Here is a 19,407-nt window from a genome sequence, read left to right as displayed (position 1 = left end):
ACTATATTCGAATACACCGCAAAGACACAAATAAAGAACAAATTATACATGCACATCCCCTATGGAGACTGTTTTTCACTATTCATATTCTTATTTCATACCACATCATTAGAGTACTTGAAACTTTAAAATGACTTCAAATGTTAAGTACAAAAGATTGAACGAGAACAAAAAATAAATTACACATAAATGATTCAATAATTGTCTCTTTTATCAGCCGCTACGTTTGTATTGATTGCATTTTACAAAGAAGGATTTTGTCTGTCATCGTGCAGATTTAGACTTACAATGTGTCCATTCGAAATAGGAACGAGGATAATTGATTATGTATCAATATATATATTATGCACTTAAAAGTGTGGACACACATTCCGCCGATTACAGCATACACGTAGGCTCTGTGTGTTCAAGCAGGAATATACAGGAAATGCTATGTAACAAACATCTGTGTACTAATTACATGTTTGAATGTTATCAGTTATGCGTTCTGAGATAGAGTGATGTAAGTATCTTCCACAATTAACAATTTATGTAGACAGAGACCATATCGGTATATGGTCTCTGATGTAGATGATAAAGTAAAAAAAACCTCTCTGCTGGAATGTATATGGTGCCAATTATTCGATATTGTAAGATTCGTAAAATGTATGAGCAGACGAATCAACTATTCACACTATTCAAAGCTGTCAATAAACTGCCAATCATATTAATAGGCGACAACCAGTTTTAATAATCAAGTGGTAACCAATAGAATATCAACTACAATTTGCTGCATAAAGCTCTCAATAAAAGGACAATTATATCAACAAGAGGCAACCAGTTTTAGTAATCAAGTTGTGTGTGTGTGTTTGTGTGTGTGTGTGTGTGTCTGTCTGTCTGTCTGTCTGTCTGTCTGTCTGTTTAAAGCCTCTTCAGGGAAAGGATAGGTCCCAAGTACCCCTTGCTAAGAGAAGTATTTCTAGATTCTTTAAAAAGTGTACTTGTATTAGAACATGGTTTTGTAATCAGGAAGCCTTTTTAGCAATATATGGTGACTGTTTATCGCAAAATTTAACTTTACAGCGGCGAAGAACTGTGAGCCTTGAAACAGGTGAGGTGAGGTGAGGTGAAATGGGTTTAACGTCGCGTCCAAGATTATTGCACTTATATGTGTGTGTGGCTGTCCGGAATGATGCCGATTTTATAGTGCCAGTCCACTGAGATACCATGTCGCAGTTTAACATGAATATCCCACTCAGACACAGTATATTGACTCCCAGCCGATCAGTCCTTGTTTTAGCCCCTTCAATGCTGAGCGCCAGGCCGGGAAACAACAAGTACCAATTTCTAACGGTTTTTTTTGGTACCTTCCGCTCTCCGGGTGGACGCTCTTCCACTAGACCATGGAGGCGGTCACTACAAGTTAAGAATAGTTCATAAATAATGAATACCCATTAACAAGATATATAAATACATACACAAAACCAAGATAAATAAAATATAAAAATAAATATAGTATCATATACAGACAGACACTAAACAGGATACATACATACATACATACATACATACATACATACATACATACATACATACATACATACATACATACATACATACATACATACATACATACATACATACATACATACATTGTTAACTCATAACTGTTAAATGCATTGCCTAATAGATACATGTACATTAATACACCTACACATATAACCACTGGAGCATGTACCTACATATGCCACACACCCGATATAAACATATATAATCGTATCAAGATACACGTGCACATGTTCCTTGTTCACAATGGGTTAGGTGACTGAACACCTTTCAATTTCAAATTGCGCAGGTATCTGTTACATGCGTCTGTGTCAGACATACATGGAGGGGACACTTTGCTCCTGCCCCCATAACTACATGCGTCTGTGTCAGACATACATGGAGGGGACACTTTGCTCCTGCCCCCATAACTAGATGCGTCTGTGTCAGACATACATGGAGGGGACACTTTGCTCCTGCCCCCATAACTACATGCATATCTTGTATTCACAATACGTAAATACCGAAGGTCAGAACAATCAAACCTGGTTATTTAATTATGATAAACAAACAATATTTGCTCACACATTTAACTTTTACCGCACAGGGCAAAATATGGAAAATCTTTAAAAAATTATTTGCACATGCAAAACGTATCAAGAAGGTAAGTCATCAGTTATAACAAACATTGTTTGTTGGCGCACGTGACCAAACATATAGTGAAACGGTATGTCAAGGTGTAGGAAACTACTTGGATGCACTGACGACAATTGATGTGCGGTACATAACACATTAATTACAAACTAATGCAAGATAATTAGCTGTCTTACTGACCGTCTGTCTGATTGTAATACCGTACAGTGCGTGTATAACGTGCTTGAATGTACAAGGTCTACTGTTATATCACAATGACATTTTAATTTGAATAACATGGGAATTGAAGTATATGTGTCTAATGCAACTGCATATATAACGATCAGTTTTGTAGGAGCACATGCAATGTACTTTATATTAATATTATATCAACGTTAACTGTGTGGCCACACTAATCAGGACTTCCCTCCTTGTATGTACATTGTAGGTGTTTTTTACCAAGTAAATGTACATATACACACATCAACTATACTAAAACAAATGTCAAAGTACTACATTAGTATATGCTAGTCCATGAATGTATACATGTAGTAGATTTGTACAAATGAGAGACACACTGCAAGTTGATCATTAATCAAATATTTATGTTAAATAATATTTAATGATAGCATTATTATAGCAGCAATATTTTACAAACTGGTGTTTACATGTATTTATCAAATGTACCTGCAATCCATTCGCAGCATAGTATCACAGAATAATTTGTATGGAGAGTGTTGCCATGGCCCGCCCCGCGTTGACGGCGTGAAAGTCCCCTAAAACTCCTAATTAGTGCCCTAAAACAATAAAATAGTTTTCGCAGAAATTCGCGGATATCCGCGGATTATTCGGGATTTTGCGAATTATTCGCGAGTTATTCAACTTATCCGCGGAATATCCGATAACAAACTTTTGCGTTGTAGCGTAGAATCCTTTCTACATCCAACCTTCTTGAGAAATAGACCCGAATTTACAACACTATTCCGATTGTTTCTACTACGTTGAATTTACAATCAGATAAGGGTACATGTGGAATTATACATTGCCAGAAGAAATGTCCGTTAAGTATGTCTGTTTCTGTAAAACTATACTGAAACACGACTTCAAACTGATCAAAAGAGAGAAGGGAAGTAACTCTTGTAGTTGCTATTGAAATATATTTTCTTAGCCCTTCTGTCAGTTTATCAAAAGAGTTTCGTAACCTTAGTAATTCAACAACAGGCCTAAAATCATAACATCTCATTACCAGCAGGGGCAGAGGGGGGGCCTCGTGGTTGAAGCGTTCGCTCGTCGATCCACATGGGTACAATGTGTGAAGCCCATTGCTGGTGTCCCCCGCCGTTATAGTGCTGCAATATTGCAAAAAGCGGGGTCACTCACTCACTCACTCACCCACTCACCCACTCGCTCACTCGCTCACTCACTCACTCACTCACTCACTCACAGCTGAAGACATATGTACACCCAACGTAGTACTCGCCGTGTTCAAGGTTCTTATATAACACGCAACAATACCATGCGTTTATTGTGAGATGTGTGTATGAATGAAATCTACACTTTCTATTGCCTGTTGCAGGTCATCTACGATTCTACTTTTATTGGAATAACACTGTGTATCAGATCAACCATAAAACATAAACTGCAACTGACAGGTTACCCCCCATTTATAAGTGTTAGTTATAAAATATTGACGAGCCATCATAAAGATAGGTAGGATAATAAATAATGGTGAAAAGCCTTTGAGGAGATCGTGACATTCGCCTGTACACAAGATGCCACTCCCGGGCAGGTTCAAGATGTGTCCATTTGTCGATGAGAGTAAAATCTTCTGTTGCCGCACACAACGCCCGACCACACTTCTCACCATGTAACATTCTTTGGAAACTCCCCACTTGCAACTCAACCGAAGGCTCCTATAAAGAATCATTTACAAAACCGTAAGAAAGTTAATCTTTGTACATCTTCAGAATGGACGATATTCTAGACCGGGACCCAAACAACATCAACGAACATGTCAAGGTAAGAGACAGAGGTGTCAAAGTTTAACTGAACACACACAGAACAGGTAAAATCATGTCAAACATATGACCTCACTTGTGAGGTGTATCTTTAAATAATTACCAGGAGAAAATTCCTGGTTAACTTCAACGTACCTTACGTAAAACAAATTAAACATCTTGACGTTTGTAAAACGTGATAAATTCAATAAATTCAATAAATTCAAGTATTAAATGCACCCGTTGGGTGAGGACAACGACCTGTTGTAAGTGAAGCCACAACAGTATCTAAGTTTATGTTCATGCATAAAAGATTTATTTACCTGACTTTCTTAATAGGCCAGTGGCGGTCGGGTAGCCTAGTGGTTTAAGCGTTCGCTCGTCACGTCGAAGACCCGGGTTCGATTCCCGACATGGGTACAATGTGTGAAGCCCATTTCTGGTGTCCCCCGCCGTGATAGTGCTAGAATATTGCTAAAAGCGGCGTAAAATCATACTCATTCACTCACTTAATAGGCCATGATATACAATTTATATAAAAAAATGTTGTTTTTTAAACTGTCTTTGTGGTACGCCACAGGAAACGTTACAAACCAGAAATACAAGAGGGCCGCCATTTTATTAAAATGGTCGATAAATTACGTCTAAGATTTGTGAAGATTTTGACAGTTTACAGTAGTGTATGCATTTATGCTTGCTAATTTGTTTCATACCATTGTACTCAGGTATCATTCGAGGACGTCCTAGCAGAGCCCGATGGTTCTCACAGCTACTCCTGTGTGTGGAGCTTCTCCTACCTGTGTTTTGACTGCGGTAAAGGGTGCCTATACAAGCTCCTAACACTGCTTTGTGGTATATGTATTGCCATGGGTTGGGGCTGTGAGTTCGCCTGGGTGACTTTTACCCACATCTGGTTTATAACCCCCTGCTTCAAGGTACTGGAGCTCAACTGTGGCTGCCTACAGAAGATATACGGAGTGTGTGTGCACTGTGCAGTGGGTCCCTGCTGTGAAGCATTTGGCCTTCTCTTCCATGCATTCAGAAAGTGATGGAGCCAGAATTGCCTTTCAAGACTTTTATATGAAGACACTGGGAGTTTCTCGTGGTCTCGATATTAATATGCAGCTGACAATGTACCATTTTGTAAAAATAAAAACGTTTGGGCCTTTCGGCATAAACTCATAGTGCCTCTGTAGATGTTGTTGCTGAAGACCCAATTTGGCAAGTTTCCAAAAAGCCCTTGTTACAAATATAACATTGTTTTCATGCAATTGTTGGGATTTTTTAGATTTAGTCCTCCCAATGAATACCGCCTCTGTGGTCTAGTGGCAGAGCGGAAAGACCGGGGTTCGATCCCCGGTCGCGTCATACCAAAGACGTTAAAAGACGGCACTTGTTGTTACCCTGCCTGGCGCTCGACATTAAGGGGGTAAAACAAGGACTGGGCGTCTCGGAGTCAGTATACAGTATCTGAGTGGGGTATTCATGTTAAACTACGGCATGGTATCTCAGTCGGCTAGCACTATAAAATCACCATTTGCCTTGGCAAGTAGAATCAGAAAAACAGACACGCGCGCATGCATGTCGCTATACAAGTGTCATAATCTTCAACGCGACGTTAAAGCCCATTTCAGCTCACCTCACCTCCCGGTGTTTTGAACACAATAACCTTTCGACATGTGCATACGATTTATCCTGTCATTTAACCATTAATAGCTCCCTTATCTCTCCAACACGATGGTCTATAAACTGGCGGTAAAGTTACGAGCTTGTACACTAGGAACCACTCGAAAAGTATTTGAAACGAAGCCAAATAGATTTAGCATCTACGTGTGTTCAAGTTTCGACATGGTGCGACACTGTTGTTCTATTGCTAAGCTACAGCAAGTACTCGATGCTTCAGCATAGCTTATTGTGTAACTGATTCCTCCAGCAAAGGGCTACAAGCTTCTACCTGAGGGCCACGATGGTTGACGTCCTGAACCGCGATCCCAACAACATCAACGACCATGTTAAGGTAAGCATGCCGGTCGTGTCATGTTTATATGCTGTATATATGCTTATAAGAAATTACGGTTATAACGAAGTATATAACGAAGTATATAAGTTCGTTATAACAGTAGTTAACTGTATTGAAACATGAGATCATGTTGAAGACTTGAAACCTATATGTATTATGTCTCTGTACATCTTTGATACATGGAACCAGTTATTAAAACAGATATCTTTAAAGTCAGTATAAGAATGCTCGATTTTTTGTGAAATGAGTTCATGTGTCCGCATAAAGGTTTCTAAATTTATATTAATTGTCTTTAAACATAAACGCTACCACTTACTTGAAACTTTTTGGTAGCATGTTTGATAATTATTTGTTTGTTTGTTGTTTAACGCCGCACTCAGCAATATTCCAGCTATATGCCGGCGGTCTGTAAATAATCGAGTCTGGACCAGACCATCCACTGATTTACATTATGAGCTTCGATCAATGCAATCGGGATACAATGACATGCATCAACCAAGTCAGCGAGCCTGACCACCCGGTCCCGTTAGTCGCCGCATTTAACAGTTTAACAAGGTCACCCGAACTCAGAAACACTATACTGACTCTAAGCTGACCTGTCGTAGTTTTCTACCCTTAGTGCCAAACGCCAGACAATGATACAAGCACCGTACCGTAATCACATAATCAACCCCCATTTTCAATTTTTGAAACTCCAAAGTACCTTTCAAATACACTTTTACTAGTAATGACATGTTTAAATGTCTAAGTATATATATATATTAGGAAGTGGGCGACCAATTATTCTACTTGGAAAATCGGTAATCTTAGAACATGTATTGTTTATCGTTTTTTATTAGGTTGAGTTCGAAGACATCCTTGCTGAGCCAGACGGAGCTCATAGCTTCGATTGTGTATGGACTGCCTCCAGTCTCTGCTTCAACTGCTGTAAAGGATTCCTGTACAAGCTCCTGACACTGTTGTGTGGCATCTGTATTGCTATGCAGTGGGGCTGTGAGTTTGCCGTCATCGCCTTCAATCACATCTGGATCATCACGCCCTGCTTCAAGGTACTGGAGCTCAACTGTGGCTGCCTGAAGAAGCTATACGGCATGTGTGTGCACTGTGCTCTGGACCCCTGGTGCGAGTCTTGCGGCCTTTTCTTCACGGCTTTTAGGAAATAAGACCAGAAATATTCACCAGTGTTGCTATTCATGCTGTTAATGAAGACATATTTGATAGGACATAATTGATAACGAATTGTGCCTTGTGATATATCTCAGAGGGAAGTCGTATTGTGAGACGTTTACACATTATAGATAAAGCTAAACTCATATAGCATATGTAAATTTATGCTTTTAAATCGTCCTTATTTTTCTTTACTTCGACTGATGTACATTTACATTTAATTGTATTTTTTAAATAAAGATTACGTTGGAATATATACATACTGTCATTTTAGCGTTTTTAAAGTCTTCCGTCACCATGCCGAAGGCCTGGGTTCGATTCATCACAAAGTATGAAAACCCAATTCTGGTGTCCCCAGCCATGACTGAAGTATTGTGCCCGTGAAGATCCGGGTTAGAATAGCTCTTCAGCCATTACATAACAGATTCACTGAGGGTTGTGCTCGCAGCGGGGCGCTTAATGCGCAGTTACAAGCAAGTTATTTCACGAAGGGACCCGTGAAGATCCGGGTTAGAATAGCTCTTCAGCCATTACATAACAGATTCACTGAGGGTTGTGCTCGCAGCGGGGCGCTTAATGCGCAGTTACAAGCAAGTTATTTCACGAAGGGACCCGTGAAGATCCGGGTTAGAATAGCTCTTCAGCCATTACATAACAGATTAACTGAGGGTTGTGCTCGCAGCGGGGCGCTTAATGCGCAGTTACAAGCAAGTTATTTCACGAAGGGACCCGTGAAAATCCGGGTAGAAATGGGTCTTCAGCAAACAATTCTTGCCGTAAAAGGCGACTATGCTTGTCTTAAGAGGTGACTAACGGGATCGGGTGTCCCAGTTGCGTAGATCGATGCTGCAAGGCCTGGATGCCGGTCAAGAAGAAATTGTCTTCAGCCACCCTAAAAAGTCATTCACAGCGGAAATGACGTCATCATTACTAGGAACAAAGGCGACCCGCTAGTTCCTTTTTCATTTTGGAAAACAGGTGGAAGTCTGACGGGGCCCAGTCGGGTGAATAAGGGGGATCGTCAATGAGTTCGAAGCCACAATCATTGATCGCTGACATGGCAACCACCGATTTGTGAACAGGAGTATTGTCTTGGTGGAACAGGACTCCTTTAGCGAGCATTCCCCGTCGCTAAGCTTTGATAGCTTCACGCAACTGTTTCAGTAGGTCAGCATAATATCTTCCATTGATAGTCTGGCCTTTTTCAAGATATTCAATCAGCAGAATACCCTTGGAATCCCAAAAGACTGAAGCCATCACCTTTCCAGCAGAAGTAACCGACTTGGCTTTTGGGGGGCCTGGTGATTCCGGATGCTTCCATTGTTAAGACTGAATTTTGGTTTCTGGTTGAAAGTGATGAATCCAGGTCTCATCCATGGTTACAAATCGGGCCAAAACATCATCGGGATCTGCTTCAAAACGGCATTTGTCACAGGTCGTCAGGAATCTGACACGTTTCTGATCCGCTGTCAAGAGCTTTGGCACCCTTCTTGTAGAAACTTTTGTCATCCCCAACTCGTTGGTGATAATGTGCTCAACCCTCTCATGAGAGATGCCCACAACACTGGCAATATGTCGAGTGGTCAATCGTCGATCAGCCATCACCATGTCATGCACCCGGCCGGGTAATGTTTTCCGAAATGGTTACTGTTGAAGGCCTTCCTGGACGCGGGTCATCGTCAAGGCTCTCTCTGCCACGCTTGAATTCCGCAGCCCACTTCTTTACAGTGGAAAAGGAAGGGGCAGCATCCCCTAAAGTGGAGACCATGTCAGCATGTATCTGTGTTGGAGTTAGCCCTTTCAGTTGCAGGTACTTGATGACTGCCCTATTGCCAGTTTTGTCCATTTCTGGTGATTTCAATGGGTAGGTTCACAAGATGGTCTGGTACAAAGGCAATAATAACACTACAGTTATAGTTCTTATGTCTGTGATTCATTAAATGATTGTACTTGTTGGTGGCAAATGTTTGTATCAATCCGATTGAGATATCCCACTTAGGCTTAGAAATTTTCAGCCAGCCCTTGTAATATCCTCATAAACTATCTCAGTTTTTTTTTCTGGCAATTGTAATATTTTCTCCAGTGGTTTTAAATTGCCGCATATCATTAATGTCTTTGTTTCTTGCAACGAATAACACTGTGGTTATCTGGAGTTAACTGACTCGCTAACAGGACATAAGCTATTAATTAATTTATTATTATATTGAAAAAAGTAATAGTTTACAGTCAGTTGTATTTTGTGTAAGTCAAACGTAGTTTTTCTTAATTTGTTTATACGTTTTTGTCATGTTTGTCAAAGTAAGTATGAGTATGGCCACTCCACTATATTGTACAGAGAGCTTTATAGCACTACTCTAGACGACTTTCATTCCTAATTGTCATCGGTGCCAAAATGTCGATTATCTTGATCATATGGTTAGACATTCATATACGAAGCACCGGTGTAATTTGATTAATTCTATGAAAATAAACTAGCTGTTGACATAAACAAAGTCAGTTATATCGAAAGAAAGATTTTTTAAAACAGATTTTTCATCAAGTCGAAGATATACCTACATTTATTTATTTTAAATATTAAAAGAAGTTATAATTATTCATTGCCTATAATCAGAAACAATATGATTGTAAGTTTTGATATCATGTGATTTGTGTTATATAAAGTTAAACTATTTGAAAACGTGATGTCAAATTCTGTCAATATGTAATACATTGAGCACTGATATTTGTCGAGCAGTTTTCAGGCAACACGCTGCATTTATATAAACAAGTGATTTCGTCAGGTGTATAAGTATTAAATATACAAAAAAAGTCCAGATATTCGTGCTTGTCAAAACTCCTTTATCCACACAAGATCTTTCGTCGTAATGAAAACTTTAACTTACATTGTACGCGACGCACAACAGTTGTATTTGTGGCGTCATAATGCCTTTGACGTAACGGTGACAATGGAGGGAGAAGTAAAACGTAGTTCTAGGCTATATATATGCATAGCGACTGCTGTCAAATCGTTGTTTTCTACTATAGGGAAAGCAGTAGTGTGTACGAGAACAAAGCTACGATGTCGCAGCTAATTAGATCTCATTTATCGGAAAATACTCGGTGGCTACAATTATGTACGTACTCAGACCAATTGCACTTAGGTTTTTGTTTTTGTCGTAAATATAATTACACAGATGATAAACAAATGTTACTATACCTTTCATGATCGTTCATGCTTTGTATACAGCAGGCATTCGCTAACTTCTCGGCAGTCGATAAAACGTTCGCCGTCAGCATAGAAAGTAGGCTACAGGTGTACTCATTGTAACATCTCTTTCAGCAATCCTCGGTAGTATAGTGGTCAGTATCCCCGCCTGTCACGCGGGAGACCCGGGTTCAATTCCCGGCCGGGGAGAACATCTTTTTAAGCTTAGATTTTTCAAGAACTATCCATCTGCCCCTTTCTTCAGATTGTTGTTCGTCAATGACACCAATGCCTGCTTTTATAATGGTTTTCTTGGTAATGGTTTACTCTCCATTTCTGGTGGGATTATGGAAATGTTAACAGTTAGGATGAAACAGTGGCAGCTCTGTAATACAATCAAGATTTTGTCTGACAAAGAAAGTCCAATGATTTGTCATTTGTACGTGACACGTGCAACCGTACACACGTAGCTGTCCCGTATTTCACGCACGTGAAGCACGTGCTTAACGTTCTAGCTATCCGTTTTACAGTAATGATAACTGAGAAATTACAATTTTGAATCCGACTATTGTAATAACAATGTTCAAGAGATGAAACATTTAAGTTATAACATACTTTAAATATGTTACTGTTTGTCAATATGACGAAACGTTAGACAGGGGGGAAAGATGGACGTTACTGCTAGCAACCATCACCAGCAACCCACAAATGTAAACAAACAATTGGAGTGTGCAGCACAGAACATGGTTTATACTACTCAAAGTTCGCTAAGGATCTCCACATTTAAAGGTAATACGTCAAATTGTGTGCATCTTTAGAAATAGCCAAAGACTACAGATGTAGTTCTCATGACCTTCGAATAGAAAAAGGTAGACATTGAGCAATATCAAGGGAAAACAGATTGTGTAAATATTGTACTTGCCAAGAGATAGAAGATGAATACCATTTTTTGCTAGCCCATTGCATGCAAATATCAGAAAAGAATACATTCATACATATTTTTATAAGAATCCTAGAATAGACAAATTTTATATCCTCATGTCATCTCAAAATGAAATAGTCACAAAATATCTTTCAATGTATATATACCATGCAATGAACATCAGATCCTCTGCATTATAGATGTGATATTTAGTTACGATATATGTAATTCCTATTGCACCCATTGCTACTGTATGTGTATATGTACTATAGGCCTATGGCCTTTTCACTACTTGAAATAAAGATTGATATATCCACAATATAGCATGAAGACATGTTTAATGAACAAAAGTCCGTTGTCGTGTACCACACAATGCCAACAAACAACATGTGACTAATAATCAGTCAGATCATCCGTCACAATGAAAGTATCTGACAAAAACTGAAACGTTAAAAAATCAAGAAAATGAAATACATTGTCCAAAAAAACAACTCACAGAAGCGCGTATGTGATCCACGAGATGCGATCACAGCCTGGCTCCGTCGTCTCATGCTCCCAATAAGTGTCTGCATAGTTGCAGGGGCGGTGGGGTAGCCTTGTGGTTAAAGCATTCGCTCGTCACGCAGAAGACACGTGTTCGATTTCGCTCATGGGTACAATGTGCGAAGCCCATTTCTGGTGTGATGTTGTTGGAATATTGTTAAATGCGGCGTAAAACAATACTCACTCACTCTGGATCGTTGCCAAGAGAAGATTGTTCCACTCTTCAGTAACAACATTGCCGATTTCCTGTAGATGAAAACTTGATCCTTAGAAAACTTTGAGTAGAATTATATTAACGCCGTGTTGTAGACACAGGCAAGTGCTTTAGGTTGAACCCTGCTTTGAACTGTATTTAAGTAATTACAAAGTTAGATTTGTTTAAATTGATTTTATGACTTAAGTGTTGCAACATCAATGGCAACACACACAAACGCAGTGACACGAGTACACTGCTGACCCGGGATTTGTTTAAGTTGTTTTTTATGACTTGAATGTTGCAACATGGATGGAAACTCACGCTGACAACATAGTGTTGTCAAATATCCTGTCCAATTTGTTATCTGTCCTTGGCAGTGGTTATCGCAGTGTATGTATATGTTAATCTATTTTACTTGATCGCCACTGCCGTGTGTGTTGTACGTATGTGTACTCGATATCTCGCGGGTCCGCGAGATCAAGCGTTACTACCCTGAGTTTAGGGGCATCACCATAGCTAACCAGCTATCCAATCATTTGTTATATGTTTGCTTTGAAGTGTATTAAAGGTGTAGGACTTTTACATTTTGTTCGTGCGATTTAAATTTCATACAAAGAAACATATTTCAGAATGCAGGTAAATTTAAGAAAAATCGCAAGTTTAACCTCCGCTGACGTAAACGTTCAATCTAAACGGATCGTGACGAAAACCCGTGCCCACGTCATAAATGTGACGCAGCGCATATACTGCCCAAACGTGTCCTAAAATGCACCCTTCAAATATAGTCCACTGGCTTAAAAGAATCTGAAAGAATTTATTTTACATTATATATTTATCAATTAGAATGTACGTGTGAGTGAGTGGGTGAGTGATTGGTTGAACAGTTTTCCAATTATATCACGGCAAGTCAGCCTGGATACGGGAGGAAAGCCCAAAGTGATGTAGAGCCCTTCAAAACATAATCACGGCGCACCGTATCAAAGGTCAAAGGTTTGACGCGCAAGGGACGCAACTCTGCTCAGCGAATTGCGGCGACATAAGAGTGAGTTAGTGAGTGAGTTGGGTTTAACGCCGCTTTTAACAGTATTCCAGTTATATCGCGGCGTGTCAGCTTAATGTGGGAGGAAAGCCCAAAGTGATGCAGGTCTTAGACGTTAACCACTTCAGTGAAACCCACGAGCACGGGTGTGGTGCTGACAAACATAATCGGGGCGAACCGGGATTCGAACCCACAATCATAGGTTTCTGGCGTGCCCAAGGGGCGCAACTCTGCATAGCGAATTGCGGCGACATAAGAAGGAGAAGGGAAAGGAGAAGAAGTAGTCAACTTATAATGTGTGAAATTCCACTCAGTGCATACTCATAGCTATATTGTATTATTACTCCGGATAATGGATCGAGTTTCATTCTCAAGTCTCAAGAAGGTATAGGCACTTGGACGACTTGGCCAAGAATCTGAGAATAAGTCCTGAGTAACTTACCTTTAATGTGGTCTTGTGGTAGAGCGTCCGTCCGGAGAGCGGAAGGTCCGGGGTTTTGTCATACCAAAAGACGTTAAAAGATGGTACTTGTTGTTACCCTGTCTGGCGCTCGGCATTAAGGATCCAAACAAGGACATGCACGTCGCTATAAAAGTGCAATCATCTTGGACGCGACATTTAACCCCATTTCACTTCACCTATAGATCCATCACGTGCTATTCATGCATGATGTGAATTTGCATTGATATAAGAGGATGCGTTCGAATTCAACATCACGGTATTGTAAACGTGCACCTCAACGATAGCTACATTCTAGGAAGTATATATTTAGGGGCGTGGAGACGTTAAGAAACATGTTTTAACAATATATAAGTGCAATAATCTTGGGCGCTACGTTAAACCCAATTTCACCTCACCTCACCTCACCTCACCTCTACCTTTAATGTTTCCAGCTCATGATCGAACTTCTTGATTGATGTGTAACTTATTCTGTCCACAATGCTACCCATGTGGATTACTTTGTCGCAAATAAATCGTTAATATTGATATCGTTCCGCCTTATCGCTCTACTTGTCAGAACTCGTTTAGCCAGACATGGCATAATATGTGTGAAAAGTGTTGAAATACCAGTACATATAACTTCGAGAAGTGAATCTATTCATTTATGACGGGAAGTAGTAACGAAAACTTCAGCCATGGATCTAGTGAACAGAGACCCAAATAACATCAACGACCATTTAAAGGTAACTGATAGTATGTCTGTCGGCAAAATATTGTGTACACTTAATCTTAGCTAAAGGATGTAATTAATATGTAAGAGCAGGTCCTCCGCACGTTCCTTAATGGTTTAAAGATTTAAAAAAGACTTGATATGTGTATTTAAATGAATATTAAACATAATATTACTCAAGTATATACTGAATCGTAGAAGAAACAATGTCGCACTTTCTCCTACGTCGCACGTTCGCGTATTATAGTCACAGTCTCAATAAATATCATCTAATAGATTATACTTCCATCTACATAGATCACACTACTGACTTTGAAGTAGACGATACTTCCATCGACGTATATGATATTATAATCTTCATAGAAGAAAGTATCATCTACTCTCTAATTAGCGTACTTTTGAAACAATATTTTCTCGAGTAACCGACACTAGTTCCGGGTATCTATAACCTCTTGCTTAATTAATAATGATAATAATTTGTTTGACTTTCTACCTTGACATGTATTTATTGAGGTACTATCTAAAGAATAAATAATGTCAACCTTCATTTCCATGTATCGAAGTTACTGAAGAATGACACGCCGCACCCTCTTACAACCGTAGGGGTGGTCGGGTAGCCTAGTGGTTATGGCGTTCGCTCGTCACGTAGAAGACCCCGGTCTGATTTACGACATGGGTACAATGTGTGAAGCCCCCGCCGTGATATTGCTGGAACATTGCTAAAAGCGGCGTAAAACCATTCTAACTCTTGCAACCGTAACAAAGAGAGGAGAGCACGAAATGTTCTCCAAACTACAAACAAACAAACACTCTGCAGGTCATCATTCAATCTTTTTGCGAAATTATGTATCAACCACAACATATTCGCTACAAAATGTTGATTCTCATGATTTCTCAATTACGGAAATTAGGTTTAAGAGGTGAAAGATTAATATGAAGGGGCTGGATCACTCAGACTATAAAAAAAACTATATCAAACCAATTCTCGTCATCACCCTATGAAGGAATTATGCAGTTTGTGTTTTTATTTTAACGCTGATAGTTTTGCAGTTTGAAATGATCTCAGTATGTTATAAAAATATGAAAATAAATGACCAACATGCCTCAAAACATTTAATTAAATTATCAGTAATTAAATAATTACCTTAATTTTAAATATACATGTTTGTATTTACTAGCATACAATATATCCACTTCACAAGACAATATCACTGTCTGAGTAACGATACGTACGTTAAAAATATCACAAACGTAGATGAAAGTATATATGTTAATTGTTTTCAGACTGTGGCGCTAATACGCTTCCATAGATGGTAGATCATACTTACGTAGATTGTAATAATATATACGTATATGCATGTATCTTCTACCTTATATGTGAGTAGTATCATCTCTGTAGAGTAAACTATCATTATACGTAGATGTAAGAATCATCTACGAAGATTACATCTTGTTTAGATGGTGGCACTAAAACGCTTCCATAAAAAAATAAGAGTTGTTACTCATTTCAGACATGCCTTTTCACCCTTTCAACGACACCAGGGGCTGTAGTTTCAGACATTCTAAAGTATGTTCTAAATTACGTCATGCGCTTTCCCCATGCATATAGTCGATGAACGTATAGAAGAGGTTGTTGTAGTATTTTTAGTTCAGTAGTGGGATTTCACCAAGTTCTTTTTACTCATTACCTACCATTTCATAGAAAAGTGTTTTGTGTCGGTAGTAAATTGTAACAATCCATTTACACTTGGAGTTTCGTTTTTTAATGTAATATGAAACAGGAAGAATGGAAAAAGTACTTTGAATACAATAATGAATATAATGGTCCCGGTCTTTGAATTAAAACATCATACGTATCCTTCAGGTGGAGTTTGAAGATGTCTTGGCCGAGCCAGAGGGAGCTCATAGCATCAACTGTGTATGGAGCGCATCCTACACATGCTTCAACTTCTGTGAAGGCTGTCTGTACAAGGTCCTCACACTGTTGTGTGGCATCTGTATTGCTATGCACTGGGGCTGTGAGTTTGCCATGATCTCTTTCAATCACATCTGGATCATCACGCCCTGCTTCAAGGTACTGGAGCTCAACTGTGGCTGCCTGAAGAAGCTATACGGCATGTGTGTGCACTGCGCCCTGGACCCATGTTGTGAGGCATGTGGGATGCTGTTCCATGCATTCGGGAAGAAATGAAACGGTTTCCTTGGCAACTATAGTTAAAGGAGAGACATGCACCATGAGTTACATCCGAGTTGTTGAAAATTAATTCCAGATAATTGCCACTTTGCTACATTGCGAAAACAATATACTTGTCCCTTCAACTGTTTACTAGTCTCGGACCAGCGGCCTAGTGGCGCTGTCACTTCTATAGCTAATGAGACAAGAATTGGTTAAACGGACATAATTATACTTCCAATGTTTGTTTTGTCTAATGAAACTGCTAATCATGTTTGTATTTTTATTGATAATCACATTTTGTGGCCTGGTTGTGTTTCCATACACAATATCCTGTAAATGTCGAGAGTCTTTAAACCGATGTCGTTCACATTTTAATCAACTGTTTGTGTATCATATTCTTGTATGCAGTTATTTATAATGTGGAGCTGATGTTTGACGTTTGCATAACGTGTCGAATAAAACGTGTATCGTTTAGTAAGCAAAAATATATGATTTTTAAATGAAAAGGATGAAGTGGTACCAACTTTCCCACACAGTGATGTGATGTTGCTGTTGTGATATACCATGTGCCTAAAAGGCTTTCAGTGAAACTATATCGTCGTGAACCTATATCGGGTTTAACGTCGCGTTCAAGATTGTTTCACATTATCTGCGACGTGAAAGCTCGCGTGTGCTGGGCTGTTTGTTCTAATCCGAACTTTTGTCGATTTTCTAGCCCACTCAGATACCATGCCGAAAGTTAAGACGGATAACTCACTCAGACACAGCATACTTACTCCGCGTAAATAATTATTCTTATAATGCCGGACCGCCTCCGTGGTCTAGAGATAGAGCGTCCGCCCGGAAAGACGTTTACCCTGTCTGGTGCGCTGCATTAAGGGACACACACACACACACACACACACACACACACACACACACACACACACACACACACACACACACACACACACACACACACACACACACACACACGTGCATGCATGTCGCTATATAAGTGCAATAATCTTGGACGCGACGTTAAACCCAATTTCACCTCAAATCTTATAATGCCGTGCGCCAGGCAGGGTAACAGCAAGTATCATCATATTTCGTTTTTAGGTATGACTGGGCAACGACCTTCCGCTGACCGAGGTGGCACTTTATCGTGCAAGTAAAAGTGAAGGCGAAACGGGAAGTTTTTTTATGAGACTATGTGGGCGGGTTGAGTATAACAGTGCTTTGAACAGTATCGTGAATACATCACGAGGGGGGGGGGCTGTTTAATTTAGGGAGCAAATCCCGAGTTGCTGCAGCTGGTCGTGGACGCGTACCACACGAGGACCACAATCAGGACGAATCTCAGAACCGTATCTGTGACCAGCGGATCCTGACGCGAGATGTACAAAGCGAATCCTGACGCGATATGTACACGGCGAATCCGACGCGATATGTACCTAGCGCATCCTGACGCGATATGAACCTAGCGCATCCTGACGCGATATGAACCTAGCGCATTCTGACGCGAGATGAACCTAGCGCATCCAGACGCGATATGTACACAGCGGATACGACGCGAGTTGTACGCGAATGACACTCCAAGAATCTATCTTAATGAGAAGGATTTGGCTCCACGAACGAATGATGTTGATCTGATTGTGGTCTACACCAAGCGAACTGCGACAGCTTAGGACACTAATCAAGCGAATTCCAACAACTTAGAAATCACAAGAATCTTAAACTACCATAAATCAACAAAGTTGACTTTCGTCAGTTTCTCTCTTTAAAACAAATGCTCTACCAAATCGTTTCCAGAAAATATTTCTGCTGAAAATGACTCCCTAAAGGTTTGTGAAATGACGTCCTAACTTAAGCTGATAATACGCTCGTGCCCCACTCTAAGTCTCAGAGGTCTAGTTCGTGAGGTGAGTTAGGGGACAGGGACTACTCTGAGAAAGTGACAACGTCGGAGAGACTTACGATCAAGGTCGTCGGTGCCATGCAACTGTTAAACTGTTAACGTGGTACGAGCGTTGAGACACGTGCTGTTGTAGCAACGCAACACGATATGTTTGTATGGATACATCCCCTCCAAGTGATAGATAAAGTAAGACGTTTTCAGTATACGTAACGATTTTTTATTGATTTTTAACGCCGCCCTGAGTAATATTCCAGCTCAACGATTCGAACCTATAAATAATTCTGGACACCAGACATTCCAGTAATCGATATTTGACAGCAACGAGCCACGTCGTCGGGGTACGATGGCATGCAGTGAACAAGCCACAGAACCTAGCCACCTGACACATTTGCCCGCCGCTTTCAACCAGCATAGCTTGCCAAAGGTCCGTGGTTCTTTCCATACCCAGGCGCGTTGTTTTTGTTGTTGTTTTTTTGGCCTGGTCAAGTCTCGATTATGTCTGTACTCAAGTAAAGACATGTAGCTGAATTCAACATTAATTTATATGCTGGATATAAAATACAACAGCTTTGGTATAGTTGGCATTTCACTGAAGAAATTGTGCTGGAATAACACAGTCACTTACAGGTTAAATAAATCAGAATATATGTACGTCACCCATTTAGTTTGTTAAAACTCCTGATATTTATCACATTAATTTTCCATTAAAATATCTGTAATTAATGTTGACATTTATTCGCTTCCTTTTTATGGACATCTATCGGACATGTGTCGAATTAAATCGTTTGAACATCTTTGCGTGTATGATTTGTGGTACACCAATCGTCATAATTACTTATAAGCGATTCATTAACATGTGTGGTATATTTTAAAAATGTTATTAATTTACCCATGCGTCGGCTTTAATATATATACCTGAAGATCCGTTGAACGG

At 39.8% G+C, this 19,407-nt stretch overlaps 3 protein-coding genes and 1 non-coding gene across 4 annotated transcripts; all 4 read left to right on the top strand.

The window, feature by feature from the left end:
- Positions 1–3,914: 3,914 nt before the first annotated feature.
- On the top strand, positions 3,915–5,496 carry LOC124136390 (caveolin-1-like). Its single transcript, XM_046502319.2, has 2 exons — positions 3,915–4,176; positions 4,880–5,496. Exons 1-2 carry the CDS (start codon positions 4,126–4,128, stop codon positions 5,201–5,203), a joined length of 375 nt encoding a protein of 124 aa, XP_046358275.1. The 5' UTR covers positions 3,915–4,125; the 3' UTR covers positions 5,204–5,496.
- Positions 5,497–5,960: 464 nt separating this feature from the next.
- LOC124136391 (caveolin-1-like) lies at positions 5,961–7,597 on the top strand. Its single transcript, XM_046502320.2, has 2 exons — positions 5,961–6,171; positions 7,014–7,597. The coding sequence occupies exons 1-2, from the start codon at positions 6,121–6,123 to the stop codon at positions 7,335–7,337; spliced, it is 375 nt and encodes a 124-aa protein (XP_046358276.2). The 5' UTR covers positions 5,961–6,120; the 3' UTR covers positions 7,338–7,597.
- Positions 7,598–10,663: 3,066 nt separating this feature from the next.
- Positions 10,664–10,735, top strand: Trnad-guc. The gene has a single exon. It is a non-coding gene; the product is annotated as a tRNA-Asp (tRNA).
- A 3,492-nt stretch (positions 10,736–14,227) lies between these two features.
- Positions 14,228–17,462, top strand: LOC124136392 (caveolin-1-like). The gene is made up of 2 exons (XM_046502321.2): positions 14,228–14,410; positions 16,262–17,462. The coding sequence occupies exons 1-2, from the start codon at positions 14,363–14,365 to the stop codon at positions 16,586–16,588; spliced, it is 375 nt and encodes a 124-aa protein (XP_046358277.1). The 5' UTR covers positions 14,228–14,362; the 3' UTR covers positions 16,589–17,462.
- Positions 17,463–19,407: the final 1,945 nt, after the last annotated feature.

Source organism: Haliotis rufescens, unplaced genomic scaffold, assembly GCF_023055435.1.
Source record: "Haliotis rufescens isolate VD_foot unplaced genomic scaffold, xgHalRufe1.0.p SCAF_22, whole genome shotgun sequence".
NCBI lineage: Eukaryota > Metazoa > Mollusca > Gastropoda > Lepetellida > Haliotidae > Haliotis > Haliotis rufescens.
The sequence above is the reverse complement of the archived record's forward strand: the minus strand, read 5'-3'. Positions and strand labels throughout refer to the sequence as shown.

Bases quoted from the DNA above. Each gene is read 5' to 3' on its own strand.
- LOC124136391 (XM_046502320.2), top strand. From the start codon at position 6,121: ATGGTTGACGTCCTGAACCGCGATCCCAACAACATCAACGACCATGTT. The intron at 6,172-7,013 runs GTAAGCATGCCG...GTTTTTTATTAG, and splicing joins ACATCAACGACCATGTTAAG to GTTGAGTTCGAAGACATCCT.
- LOC124136392 (XM_046502321.2), top strand. From the start codon at position 14,363: ATGGATCTAGTGAACAGAGACCCAAATAACATCAACGACCATTTAAAG. The intron at 14,411-16,261 runs GTAACTGATAGT...CGTATCCTTCAG, and splicing joins ACATCAACGACCATTTAAAG to GTGGAGTTTGAAGATGTCTT.
- LOC124136390 (XM_046502319.2), top strand. From the start codon at position 4,126: ATGGACGATATTCTAGACCGGGACCCAAACAACATCAACGAACATGTC. The intron at 4,177-4,879 runs GTAAGAGACAGA...CATTGTACTCAG, and splicing joins ACATCAACGAACATGTCAAG to GTATCATTCGAGGACGTCCT.